The 13,627-nt window shown below is 53.6% G+C and overlaps 5 protein-coding genes across 5 annotated transcripts; 2 read left to right on the top strand and 3 right to left on the bottom strand.

The window, feature by feature from the left end:
* Positions 1-164: 164 nt before the first annotated feature.
* Positions 165-2,812, bottom strand: PSV08DRAFT_198618 (fungal-specific transcription factor domain-containing protein; the record flags this gene model as incomplete). The annotated part of the gene is made up of 5 exons (XM_014223832.1): positions 165-683; positions 735-955; positions 995-2,130; positions 2,205-2,595; positions 2,692-2,812. The coding sequence occupies 5 exons, from the start codon at positions 2,810-2,812 to the stop codon at positions 432-434; spliced, it is 2,121 nt and encodes a 706-aa protein (XP_014079307.1). The 3' UTR covers positions 165-431.
* An 804-nt stretch (positions 2,813-3,616) lies between these two features.
* Positions 3,617-5,452, top strand: PSV08DRAFT_408476 (uncharacterized protein; the record flags this gene model as incomplete). The annotated part of the gene is made up of 4 exons (XM_014223831.1): positions 3,617-3,820; positions 3,881-3,949; positions 3,997-5,249; positions 5,431-5,452. Exons 1-4 carry the CDS (start codon positions 3,698-3,700, stop codon positions 5,450-5,452), a joined length of 1,467 nt encoding a protein of 488 aa, XP_014079306.1. The 5' UTR covers positions 3,617-3,697.
* A 1,715-nt stretch (positions 5,453-7,167) lies between these two features.
* PSV08DRAFT_245509 (uncharacterized protein) lies at positions 7,168-8,034 on the top strand (the record flags this gene model as incomplete). Its single annotated transcript, XM_014223830.1, has 1 exon — positions 7,168-8,034. One exon carries the CDS (start codon positions 7,168-7,170, stop codon positions 8,032-8,034), a length of 867 nt encoding a protein of 288 aa, XP_014079305.1.
* Positions 8,035-8,134: 100 nt separating this feature from the next.
* On the bottom strand, positions 8,135-9,486 carry PSV08DRAFT_369603 (uncharacterized protein; the record flags this gene model as incomplete). Its single annotated transcript, XM_066093163.1, has 4 exons — positions 8,135-8,462; positions 8,514-8,674; positions 8,714-8,851; positions 8,971-9,486. 4 exons carry the CDS (start codon positions 9,484-9,486, stop codon positions 8,135-8,137), a joined length of 1,143 nt encoding a protein of 380 aa, XP_065949415.1.
* A 951-nt stretch (positions 9,487-10,437) lies between these two features.
* Positions 10,438-12,727, bottom strand: PSV08DRAFT_360572 (L-Aspartase-like protein). Its single transcript, XM_014223828.1, has 3 exons — positions 12,260-12,727; positions 11,188-12,205; positions 10,438-11,128 (listed from the first exon to the last, which is right to left on the bottom strand). Exons 1-3 carry the CDS (start codon positions 12,645-12,647, stop codon positions 10,933-10,935), a joined length of 1,602 nt encoding a protein of 533 aa, XP_014079303.1. The 5' UTR covers positions 12,648-12,727; the 3' UTR covers positions 10,438-10,932.
* Positions 12,728-13,627: the final 900 nt, after the last annotated feature.

Genomic DNA, 13,627 nt, shown 5'->3' with positions numbered 1-13,627 from the left:
TGCGGGCGAAACTAGATGGGAGGCTGTAGCAGGGCGGGAAAGACAAGCAATACAGATATATGTAAAGCATACGGTAGATTGAGACCCGCATGCATGAGCAAAGTTTGGCTTGCGCCAGGGCATGACCACACTAATATGTAGAACTGTGATGGAGGCGCTTTTTAAGTAACGTGCCATACTACTCGATGCTCAGGTAAAATCCATGACTTGCATCAACTAAATTCACAACAGACAATCTGTGTGCATGAAGACTGAAAAAAGACATGTCGACAAAACACCAAACCCCTCGTTCCGCTGCACTAATACAGAGAGCGCATATTACAGTTGTCAGTATAGCGTGGAAAAGATTCAGGCGCCAAAACAAACTACGTAACTATCCTACAAAAAAAGCCGAACTTTTACGTCCACTTGAAAGCATGAAACCACACCACTTAGTATCCTACGCCAACCTCGCCTGGAAAACTGGCCCAGAATTCTTGGGTAGCATTCATCATCATGGCCTCAAGCTCCTCGTTTGTCAGGTCAAAGGAATCAAGATTGAAAGTCTCGTCTGCTTCAAGAGGTGGAACTGCGGGTGGTGTGTTCCAGGACACATTGGGAGTGTAACTGCTGGGCGTGGCAGCCGTGGTAGGCATTGGGCTGCTCTGCGAGGGGTTTGTAAGGTTTGCGATTATGGGTTTGCGCTGGCAATTTGGGTTAGCAGAGTTGGTAGAATGATTCAAGGGGGGGCTTACATGAATCTGGTGATCCGTGGGCGAGTGGACCGAAGGTGCCAAAGGAGACTCATGAACTCTAGAAGATTCACTTGGCTTCTGTACTGGTGATGGCTGCAGCGCGCCGTAGTCAATCATGGCATGTCGGAGGGCTTGGCGTTCTTCTGGAGACGCTGGGCCATCCTGGCCCAAGACGGAGCGGTAGTAGGCTTGCATGCGCCTGATGGTATCAAACTGGAGGCCTTGTTAGCATGCACTCAATTGTCGTGGGAGCAATGCACTTGCCCATGTTTCAGCCATTGGCCATTGTGTCTTCATCTCCTTGAGGAAGTTGCAACCCTGGATGACGCTCTTTCGAGCCTTTTCCTGCCAGCGAGGGTCGTCGTCACCACTAGGGAAGTTGAAAGAGTACAGCATGGCACCGACGGCAGTGTAAATGGTGAAGCCGACCCAAGGGACTAGTCCGCGGAGGAAGTAGACACCAAAGGTGCGCATCTCCTCGAGCATGTCGAGGACCATGACGGCGTCCTTGAACAGCTCTCTCCGGGAAGACCTCTCCCACTTTTTCCACATGTCGCGATGTTCATCGTATGCGTTGTGCTTCTCCTCGGCACCTGCCCCATTCTGGTGGGGGCCGAGAACGGGCAGATAGGCGCGGTGCAAGAACATGTAGCTCATAAAGTGGATGCAGTGCATGTAGCAGTAGGCTTGGCCCTGCTCAACGGCATTGTGGCTGTGAATGGTAAAGAGGTCGTACTGGAGGCGCTGGGGCAGGGACGACTTCCAGCCCTCGAGCTCGTAGATGAGCTGCTGGAACTGCGACGACGAGGACCAGGGCAGCTCCGTCTTGAGGTCCTCGTTGCAGGCCCAGCGGGCGACCTTGCCCCAGATGTTTGCGGCGCGCATGCTGTAGCCAATGATGCCGATTTCGCCAATGGGGAGGGCGACGGGGGGCATGCGCTTCGTGTTGTCGAGCTGGGGGGTGCACTTGGGCTCGCCAAAGACAAAGTCCTCGCGCTCGCAGGGCAGCTGGATGGACATGTCTGCGGCGGTCAGGGACCTCTTGCGGCCCTTGCCGCCGCTCAGCAGCGAGTCCATGAGGAAGCAGGTCCAGGCGGTGCGGCGGCGGACCTCGGCCTCGATGAACTCGTCGCGGGTAGGGACGCGGTTGCGGGGGATGCCCGTCTCGCGGGTCAGGTCCATGACCTCGACGAGGCGGATGGCCATGCCCAGGTAGATCCAGGCGCGCCTGCCATTGCCAGCGCCCCAGTCGTGGCCGGTGAGCATGAGCAGGGCCTGGACGCGGCTGATGGAGGGCGTCTCGAGGTCCTGCTGCAGGATCTGGCGGGCGTGGGCGGCGTAGGCATTGCTGGCCTCAGTCTGGGTGCGGAAGGGCGGCGGCGGGTCTTTGACGAAGCTGCAAGGCGAGGGAAGGGGCAGTCAGCAGCGTGCTCGCGCGGTGTGCTGGAGCGGGAGGGTTGGCGGACGTACCGGATGGCGAGCGCCAGCATCGCCCAGGCCATCCATGGCTCGAGGGTGCGGTCGCGGATGCGCAGCAGCAGCGTGGGGGTATGGTGGAAGCTCCACTTGTACGAGCAGCGCAGGTAGCTGTTCTTGACCTCGTCGGTCAGCAGGTCGAAGGGATCGAGGCCGTCGAGCAGGGCAGCAGCAGATGCCGCCGTCGGCGAGGCCTGTGTCGCGGCAGCGATGCCGACCGGCACGGGTACGTCATTGCGGCGGCCCTGCTGGGGCGCGCAGAGGGCGGCGGAGTGGTGTGCAGTTGCAGTTGCAGTTGCATGTGCGAGCGAGGGCGGCGTGTCGCCTGCATCCTCAGAGTGCCGTGGCCGTTTGGGCTTGCGGTGCATGGCACTCGTTCCGGGCGCTGCTCTCACCGTCAGTCAGACTCGCACACACAGCGCACACGGCCCAGCAGCCTCGCCGCGCCCGCGACGCTGCCATCACAACAACCGACACCTACCTGGGAACTCGCACGCGTCGGCCCGCCCGCTCTGCTTGCATCTGTCGCACGGCGGCCGGTCCTCGTGGATGCACTTCTGCTTGGCCGACCGGCAGGACACGCAGGCGACGGGATTGCGCATGTTGGCGGTGCTGGGCTGGGGGCATATGGCTCAGCAGCGGCGAGGACGACGAGCGGCTGCTCGACTGCCACTGCCTGCGAGCCACGCACAACGAGGCCTCGTCCCGGCCGCCCGCCCGCCCTGCCTGCCCGCCTTGCCTGCCTGCCCCTTTCCCTTTGCCTTTCCCTTTCCCGCCCTCGCCTCTGCTGCCACGGCCATCCTCTCGCTGCGCCGTCCCACTCCACGTTCGAGTCGTCGTCCTTGCCCTCTGCTGCCCCTTCTTCTTTGTCTTCTTTCTTTTTTGCTCCTCTGGCCTCCCTCCCTTTCCTTCAATCCCTCCGCCCCCTCGCCTCGCCCGCCCCGGCCCATCGACACCCACATGTCTCCTCTTCTGCCCTCTGCGCCGGCGTCCGGGCCTATGCTCTCGCTCTGGCCAAGGAACGGCGCCTTGTGCTGTGTTGGGGTTGATTGCGGGGTGTCCCTTACCCCAAATGCTTGGGCCCTCCTCTTTGTCGTCGCAGTCTGCGGATAGCGCACAAGGTCGGCGCACCCAACGTCTGCCCCGGAGCCCTTCCCTTGTCCGCCTCATTGGCCAGCCTCCTCCACGCCCACACTTGCCTTTCTTCACGCCTGCATTGTGTCGCCCGCGTCTTGCATTGCGTGAACAACACCTTGTTTGCCTTGCAGCCCTTGTCCGCTGTCAGCTTCCACAACGCTGCTCTTTGATTGCTGACATGCACTGTGTCACTACACGGACCCACTCGCCAAGCCACTCGCTCCTTCCATACGACCATGCCTTACCCTCACTCTCCACAAACTCTCTCTGTCCCCTATCCTTTTGTGCCCCATTATCCCACCTCAGGCTACCAAAAAAAAAGGCCAGTCTCCTCAACACATGAATCAAAAATGACTGACCAAGCCCCTCCCACTCCTGCCAGTGACGCCAGCATCGACACATATCACACACTTGCACCTTCCAAGATACCCGTCAAGAGGAAGCTGCAGGACTCTTCCGATGACTCCGCCTCCGTATGCTCTTCCCCAAAAAGCACCAGCCAGCTTACCCTTCGCTAACCAGAATTTCATAAGACTGACCCCCCTTCCTCGCCAGCTCCCGCGAAGAGGAGACGCCATGACAAGGACGAGTATAACCCCAAGGTAACAAACACCCTCTTCACCCCCATCATCCTGTTAACTCTCACTAGTACATGGCTCGCATGTGTTTTGGAGCACACGTGTTGCGCCAGCAAGAAGCTGGCATCACTGACTATACCTTGCAAGCCCAGCAAGACTATCAGCAAGATCTTACCTGCATGTTCGCCCATGCACAGTCCAAGGGCTATTTCAGAAAAGGTACGGCGGCCCGCCACTTGATCCCTCGTCTTGCAAACATCACCCCCCGATCCAGACATGACAAGATCGCACTGGTCGATGAGTTTGTCCAACACTACGAATCGGTCCAATGTGACCTACTTTTCATCAGAGATATCATCACTGGTAATGCCCGGGTCGATCTTGATGTTGTCACTACTCTACGTGATTGTCTCTCTGCTTTCCACTTATCTTTGGCCAAAGGTGTCAAGTGGCGCACCATCATGCCATACACGCCCCTGCCCAAAGCTTGTCTTCCAATGTTGCGGGATTTCATCGCCAATCCCAAGCACTTCCGCTTTCTTGGCCATCTCACACATACCATTGTGGATCTCGAGACCTGGCTTAGTCCCCCGCCCCTTTGCATGGAGCTTTCGGCCCGTCTGAAGGCGTCAGCCACAGATACACTTCAGCAAGAGAACGAGAAGACCACTGTGAACCCTTCACCAAGCTTGTCAACTCAGGGTGATGCCGACAGAGAATCAATGGCAAAACTCATAGAACAAGGCATGGAGCAGGTAGGTTTGGTGACAGAAAGGGTAAGTCTGGTGACAGAGAAGGTAGGTCTGTTGGCAGACAAGGTAAGTCTCTTGGAAGAGCAGCTCCAACAAGCTGAGACAGCACATACGCGGATCACCCAAAACATCAATGTGCTAGAGGCAACCTCTGCAGAACAAAAGGCAGAAAACAGGTTGAAAGAGGAGAAATGGGTCGCTGCCGCATCTCAGATTCGGAAAGAACATTGCGAGCATGTCGCCCGGCAAAACAGCGAACTCGAGCGAATAAAACTTGCTGTTGAAGCTGAGCGTACAAGGTGCGTCGACGTCATGGCAAATACCAGCCAGATGTTGGCGGAAGCAAACGAACGGATTAGCACGTTGGCGAGTGTACCTAGCAGCCTCCCTGCATCTCAGCCTTGGAACTCCCCAATGAACTTAGATCAGAGTTCTGACATGATGGATATCGACCAGAAATCCATTTCTAGTGCAAATGGGTTTTCAGCCCCGAATCCAATCGACCCTGGGAACAACAACCCATTTGCCAGCTGTCTGGCCCAAGACACAACTGCACACCAGCATGCCAATCCGTACGGGCTCTTTAAAGAGGCATGTCGTGACTTTAAACTCGGAACATGTAGACGTGGCAAGAAATGCCGGCTTCCCCATAAGCCTTGCCGTCACTGGTTGAGTGGCAATTGCAAGTATCGGGAAAAGTGCAATAGAAGTCACGACCCTTTCTTCCTTGGGCAACCTGATACTCAACCCCAGTTCTCCCAACATTCCGATGTAGACCTGATGAGTCTTGATGACTACCCAAATCAAGATCCGAATCCAATGACTGTACAGGGTCCATTTGGAAGCATTCAGCCGCCGATACTGACTGAACATGCGCCTCAATTAATGCCAAGCGAGCCAAGTGTGTGTTTCGCCCCCAACACGATGAACTCTGGTAAAAAGATTGCACCCGTTCCTCATTTTCTTGATCCCCACTCGCACAAAGGTGGTCCTCATTTCAGTCAGCTGAGCGCCCCGTCAGGGTTCGGCCGAGAACCTTTTCAGTCGGTCCAGCTGAGAAAGCAGGCCTGCCAAGATCACTTGTATGGTAAATGCAATGAAGGTCGAAATTGTAAATTTGCGCACAAACCGTGCCCTTTCTTCACCAAAGGCAGCTGTAGGTTCACAGATGAAACATGTAATCACAGCCATGATCCGCTCTTCTTCACTCAAGCCGATTCTAGCAACAGCTCACAAGAGTTTCCACCGCAATATACGAGAATTATCCAGGCTGCCAGCAAAACGAAGAACCCGAGGGCAGTTCCTACATCGAGTAAGCTTTGTAGGTGGCAAAGTAGTCCCTTTGGCTGCACAAACGCTCGTTGTAAGTACGAGCATGACCCACCAAAGCTGATCTTGGGACAAGGATAGAGTAGCAATTCTTTCTGTATCTCCTCGGCTTCATCTCTCGACCTTTCGTCCTCGCATTCACGACTTGAAGCTTCATGACCTGTACCATTTTCCAGTTGTGTTCAGCGTTTACTCGATTGCATGTATTCTATAGATTGTAAAATCGCACGTTGGAATCTTTGTTTATAAATCTGCTTGCTCTTAATTTGTCAAATACTATTTGAAACATATCAACGTCCATCCCTACGTTTATACTAGCTAACGATGTAAATGCTGTCGCTATGCTAAGAAATAACATCATGGCATCACCCTTCAATCGGCCCTCTTCCGGCCTATACTTGATTAGAAATTTCTTCCTAATTGGTATTACTCCGCCGCTGATGCTTGTTCCTCTGTGATAGATAATATGTAAGTCAGTATTGAACATGAAAATGTATAGTGTACTCTAGAAAACGGGCAATGACACAATCAACCCTACGCGCTTTTTTTTTTGAAAAAAAAAGTTTGAGACCGATTTACTGGTAGAGTATGAGCTGCACAGTAGATTGGGTATTGCGCTTGTCTATGTAACGATGTGGCTACATGGCAGAATTCATATATGTGGGCCACTAAATAAGGGGGAAGATACAGGCCAAGGAAGAGAGGGTATTGGAGGATATTTAATTAACAGCACTAACAGAACGAGCGATAGCTTAATCAACAATGCGCCTCTTAACATCAGAGGTTGATGCATTAGACGAGCAAGAGCTGCAGAATGGATACAGGCTGAACCTGTCCATTCACAGACATGACGGGTACCATCCGGACACCCGAAAGAAGATGTGTCCCGTTACACCGTGCGGACGTTACAAAACTCTTTTCAGGGACTCGTCGTTATTTACACAATGGTCTCTACACACTCTGGTTAGTCAGTCTCAGCCGTTTTCCCACGAAACGACCCAACAAAGCCACACTTCCACCTTCCAACCCACAAACAAAGACCAGTCTCGTTTTAACAGCCTCTTTATATCCACCCCCCCCCCCCCCCCCCCGCCTTTGTCCCAACCCCAAAATCACTCCAAATCACCAAAATATTTCTCCTCTCACAACAATCCACCCACAATGGACCCAACACGACAAGAAACCCTTCAATCCATCCGCCAAAACTGGACCATTCCCCCCACCGATCCGCACTTTATCCCGCCCTCCCTCCTCGCCGGCCTCGCGCCATCTCACCTCTCGCCCACTCTCCTTGGCGCCATCCACCGGCTCTCTACCCTAACCCTCGGCCAGCGCGAGCGTGCGTACAACCTGCTGAATACGTATTTTCAAGCGAGGATGCGGGAGAGGGGTGGTAATGCTGGTGTTGCTGGCCAGCACGACGGCGGGGTGCTTGAAGTAGGAGATGTGGAGAAGGCATGTGGGAGTGCGAGAAAGATGAGCTGCGTTGGTGTTGCGCTACAGGACAATAGTAGCAACGGAGTGTGGGGGGTTGAGAGTGGTGGTGGTGGCGGCGGCGGCTGCACGCATGTGCGGGCGTGGGATCAGCGGAGTACTACACGGGATTCGGTGGAGGATGGTGGAGAGGCGCAGGCGTCTTTGATGCAGAAACGGCGGGTGGAGCTGGCTCCGATTGTTACGGCGCAGAGTGGTGTGTCGGGTTTGACGATGGCTTCGGGAGAGGGGGAGATGGCGGTGCTGAGTAGTTTTACGCCGTTGTTTAGGAGGTTGCAGGATGAGCTTGCGGGGGGAGGTGCGAGGGAAAGCGCGAGCGTTTGTTTGGATGGGTGGGAGAGAGGGGATGGACAGCAGCGGGGGGTTGAAGTATCAGAGGGAGAGACGGATGTGAGTGCGGTACAACGTGCTATGCACGAGTTTAATGTTAGGAGGTTGGAGATGCAAGGGAAGAAGATGCAGTATGAAGATGCGGTTTGGAGGTTTGAGGAGGCGAGGTGGAGGATGGAGAGTGTGAGGGAGGGGATGAAATGAAGTGGGAATGATATCCAATATATCACCCAATGAGTGAGATCTTTGGGTTATTGAAGAGGACAGGTTGTGTCTTTACTAGCAAGCATCGATATCCTTTTCACTAGGACCAGTCTCCATCATCATCAATATCCTTGCCATGTTCTTGAGCTTCAAGGAATTCCGTCACAGTCCACTGTTTGAAAGTATGTCCTGGTACGAAATTTGAATTCTTAAATTCAGTGCCGCGGAGCAGATGGTCTGCGCAAGCTTGAAAGTTGTCATAAGCGTACTGTATAGGATCATGACGCAAAAGCCATTGCCCGGTAAATCTCCCAATGCTGTCTGGGTTCTCTTCAGCCTTGGCTAAATCGGAGGTATGAAACTTCAGGCGATCCTTGAAGCCCATCTTTTGAGCGCATGCAACACGCTCAAACTTGTTATGTTTGGTACTTTATGAAAACCTCTTAAGTAAAAAAAGAAGAAAGGATTATATGGCTTACCTTAGCTTGTTATGAACTCGAGTGGCAAGAGGTATGTCTTGCCTCCCGGCTATCTGCAGATAGGCTGCGAGCGAAAAACCATCCTCCATAGCCATACTAGCACCGCTTCCAGAACTAGGCAAGAACGTGTGTGCAGAATCACCGATCTGGACTACACGTCCCTTTGGTGAAACTCATTTTGGTTGCGGATTGCGCCACACCAACTCCCAGTCAATGCACGTATTATTTGGCGTAAATTTGACTATCTCTTTGAAGAACGGTGCCCATGTCTCCACAAATGGTAGTGCGTCAGATGCTGAGGTAGTCCACCACCAATCTTCCTTTGCATTTCCAGTGTCCTATAAACATGTCAGCATTAGGAAGGAAAAAAAACATAGGTTACTTCTTAGGGGGGAGGGTGACGTTACTTTGTGAGTTAATGCCCAGGAAATACGATCCTGCATTTTGTTATACTAACACCGTGGGCATTCGGTCCAAAATGTAGCTCCATCCTAGTTTCAGCCCCACTGAAGTGCTCCGCAATAACGGGGTTCTTCATAGCGTCGCCAGTAGGAAAGTCAGACCTGTAAATCGCATATCCTGAACTAACAGGCTTCTCAAACTTGTGGAGAATCAACTTCCATGACCTCGATCCAACACCGTCAGCTGCGACAACCATGTCTGCAGTCAATTCGCGACCGTCTGAGAGAACCACAATTCCGGCATCATCCGTCTCCATATACTCAGTGGCATGAGTTGAGTATTGAGTTTTGATCCCTAAATCTTCCGCGTATTGCTTCAGCTCGATGTGCATGCCACGTCGATTAACAGCTAGAGAGGTGAGCTCTGGAATTCCAAGCGGGAAGTTCCTCAGACACTTTCCGTTGTGCTGGAACACATGGAGTGCAGAGGGTTGTACTGTGTGTTTATGTACCTTCTCCAAAAAGCTCGGCCATGCCTGAAGGTTCTTGTGAGTTGACGCCTGGAGTACCATGGCCTCACCTATCATGCCAGTCCAGTTAGACTTGTTTACAAACAATTACTAGGATCTTAGCTTAATATGACGTATCTCTCCAATTTACTTTGGATCACCTCGTTTGAGTTTCAGTAAAATTAGAAGGAGTTTTTGGTATGAAGTAGGTTTGTCTTGAAGCTGTCGTCATGTTGTATTTTGGGCCCCAATGAATACGACAAGTGCGACGGATAAGCTGGTCAACACTCATACTCGATCATGGCTTCCAACATCCCTTCTGAACTTTCCATAGTCTATTTGAGTGGGAATCGCTAACAAGTCTAGGAGATCTGACGATCACATGATTCGAGATTCTCAGCCTTGTGTGTTCAGCCTGACGTGTTTGCCGCGTGTCTGCAATCTTGTGACGACGGCTGCAAATGGTCAGTCCTTGGACCATGGCTGCACGACTGCTTTCACCTACAGCCCGATACGAAAAGAATGACCTGCATTCCAAAGAAGAAAAATGATTTTTCCATAAAATCGAAGCAGGTTGCAAAGAATCTTGTGTGGGGTATTCAGCCTGGGTATGCCGTGTCTCTTGTCGAAATTTCCATCTACGCTCTCGTTCCGTTGTTGTCGGCTTTCGGATTCTGGATATATTGATTGACACTTCATCCTGGGGGCTGGCAGAATGCCTTGGTTCCAATGGTGACTGCAGTGACGCTTGAGACACTTCTGCTGTCGCTGCTGGTGCATAGTTCGAGGTCGCGCTTGCGGGATGAACGGCGTTAATATACCACGACACTTTGTCCATAAGAACATGTCATGTATATTTGATATCTCAACAAGAAGATCGGATATTGCGCCTTGTAATCTATTATCAAATCCCGAGTCTGAATATTCTCCATGAGAAGGCAACCTGAAAATCACATGGTACCAATAAGATGGAAACCTTCAATATCAAAACAGCTTCACGACTTGGAAATCTCTCACATATAACTTTCACGCTAACTTTAACAACTATGAGAACCAATGTAAATCTCTAAAATAACAAGCAACAGACAGAGATTCGAATCAATTCTGAGCTTGAGACATCACGTAAGGTGACGAATAGAACACATCAATTACACATAGCTCAGATAAAAGGCAGGCCAAGAGTGATAAATGTTGAAAACAAAACTCGTTTATGCAGCTCGACTGTAATTCCATCAAATCATCAATCATCAGACCTTGAGTCGTACCAACCCCAATTCCTAGACTCCTATTTCCTTGTGTAGCTATGATTGGCCTCTTATCGATTACGTTGCCAGACACGTGACTTACCATTTACATCACCACACAGATGTCTTCATGTACAATCCAGCCAGCAAACACACATAAGAGTAAGCACGGATGCCACTTAATTCTTGATTCATGATACATATCCCAACTTTTCTCTATTTTTACATTTGTTTTCCTCATTGAACCTTCATCTAACCGATGACTCTAGTTCTTGGGCTTGTAATCGGAAGGGTTGATCATGAGCTCTGGTCGGACATACTTGTCAAAGTCGGCTTCGCTAATGACCTCGAGCTTGAGGGCGGCTTCCTTTAGGGTGAGACCGTTCTTGTGGGCGTGCTTGGCGGTCTTGCTGGCGGCGTCGTAGCCGATGACGGGGTTGAGGCAGGTAACCAGCATCAGACTGGATTTGAGTTAGTATAAACGGTGGATGAAGAAGAAAAACATGGCGATGGGACTTACCTCTCGTTCATGATGGAGCTGATGCGCTGCTCGTCAGCCTCAAGACCAACAACAAGGTTCTTCTCGAAACTCCTCATGCCGTCGGCGAGGAGGCGCGAGCTGTGCAGCAGGTTGCGGATCATAACGGGCTTGAAGACGTTGAGCTCAAAGTTACCCTGGGATCCGGCAAAGGTGGTGGCAACCTGGTTGCCAAAAACCTGGGCGCAAACCATGGTCAGGGACTCGCACTGTGTGGGATTGACCTTTCCGGGCATGATGGAGGACCCGGGCTCGTTCTCGGGCAGCTTGAGCTCACCCAGACCGCAACGGGGACCGGAGCCGAGGAAACGAATGTCCTGGGCAATCTTGAAAAGTGAGGTAGCCAGGGTGTTTAACTGGCCGTGGGCCTCGACAATGGCGTCGTGGGCAGCGAGAGCCTCGAACTTGTTGGGTGCAGTGACAAAGTCCTTTCCAGTCATCTTGCTGACCTCTGCAGCAATATCCTCGGCGAATCCCTTGAATGTGTTGATTCCGGTACCAACAGCAGTTCCTCCCTGGGCGAGCATCTTGAGGCGGGGTAGAGATGACTTTATGCGCTCAATGCCAAAGTCGAGCTGTTGTACGTAGCCAGAAAACTCCTGGCCCAGAGTCAGAGGAGTGGCATCTTGCAAATGTGTCCTTCCAATCTTAATCAGAGTTTCCCACTGGTCGGACTTCTTCTTGAGTGCGTCTCGCAGACTGGTGAGGGCGGGGAGGAGCGACTCCTCGAAGTCGAGAACAGCGGCAATGTGCATGACGGTGGGGAAGGTGTCATTGGATGAGGCAGACATATTGACGTGGTCGTTGGGGTGGACAGGCTTCTTGGTGCCCATTGTGCCGCCGAGGATCTCAATGGCACGGTTGGAGATGACTTCGTTGGCGTTCATGTTGGACTGGGTGCCCGAGCCCGTCTGCCAGACGACGAGGGGGAAGTGGTCGATGAGCTTGAGCGAGGCCACCTCTTCGGCTGCTTGCTGGATGGCCTTTCCAAGCTTGGGATCTGTGGTAGGGTCAGCAGTGGACTGCAGGCGGGGGCTCGTTCAACGGGACGTACCCAGCCCAAACTTCATGTTGACCGTGGCAGCGGCGCCCTTGAGGATACCAAAGGCCCGCACAATAGGCGGGGGCATGCGGTCCTGGGGCTGGTTGATGCGGAAGTTCTCGAGGGAGCGCTCTGTCTGGGCGCCCCAGTACTTGTCTGCGGGGACCTGGATCTCGCCAAAGGCATCGCTCTCTGTTCGGGTGTTGGCCATGGCGGCGGCGCTGGCAGTGAATCGGCGGCGCTGGAAGGCAGTCTGGGGCTTGGAGAGCGAGGCTCTGGTGGTGGAGAGCGGGCGCGTAGTGCGGGCACAGCTGAAGGAGGGGTTGCTGGCCTTCGCATGTGCCAGCGAGCGCAGGGCGCCGGCCTCGGCAGCGCGGAGCTTGGTCGCGCTTCGGAACATGGTCGCAGCTGGTGGTGCTGGCGGGGGATGGAGGGGCCAATTGGTGGGGGAGGATGGATGTGGATGCTGGGAGGATGCGCAATGGACACTGGAGGCCAGCCAGAAGACGACGGAGAGACAATTGCTCGAGACAACAGGAGACTGAGCGAGACAAAAACACCGGCCAGCGCTCGAAGCTCTGGCCTCGACCTCCGCCGCGGGACTCGCCTCCGATCTGTCCCGCGGTTGGGCAGGTCACGTGACGCACCACCCGCCAAGATGCAGGCGGTAATGTGCGATGGCGAGGGCGGCACGGCGACACGGCGAGACGAGATGGTGCAAGGATTTTTGATACCTCGACCGTGACCGCTGCAGAGCCCTCTCCCCGTCGCTTCTCTTGCCTTTCCAGTTCCACTTCTTGGGCCCCAAACCCGGCGCCAACACTCTCACCATCGTCATTAGCCCGAGCCCGCCGTGCGCATGCAACTCGACGTTTGGACTCGTCTCCCGGCCCAGCCACCAATTCCACTCGTTGTCTCTGTCGCCTTCGCCAAAATGCACAGGCAAAGACAGCCGGTCTGGCCAGCCGCCGCTGCTCGAGGTAGCGATTCGCGCCCGCTGCGGGCTGCTGTGCCATAACACGACAGTTTAGCTGCCCACATGCCCTCTGCTTGCTTGCTGCTTGCTTCCTTCGGCCACCCTAGTGGAAAGTCTGCATAGTCACCGATCAAACTCCGGCATGATCGGGCACACCCTGTTGCGTGAAACCCTTCGCGCCCATGGTCCTTTTTCCGCTGAACCTCCGTACGCCGTGCCGTGCTGGGTTCCGCTCCAATGTTTTGCGGCTTATTGGTGGCCAGTAACCATTGATGCTGCCCTCCTCTCCGGACCATGTTGGAGCCGCATAGGCAAACGCACGAGTACAACAAGCAACTAGGTCGCACCGTGACGCCCCGGCTGCCTGAGCCCTGCGCCCTGCGCCTTCCGGCCTCCGACGACTG

Source organism: Bipolaris maydis, assembly GCF_028858645.1.
Source record: "Bipolaris maydis strain C4 unplaced genomic scaffold PSV08scaffold_4, whole genome shotgun sequence".
Classification (NCBI taxonomy): Eukaryota; Fungi; Ascomycota; class Dothideomycetes; order Pleosporales; family Pleosporaceae; genus Bipolaris; species Bipolaris maydis.
The sequence above is the reverse complement of the archived record's forward strand: the minus strand, read 5'-3'. Positions and strand labels throughout refer to the sequence as shown.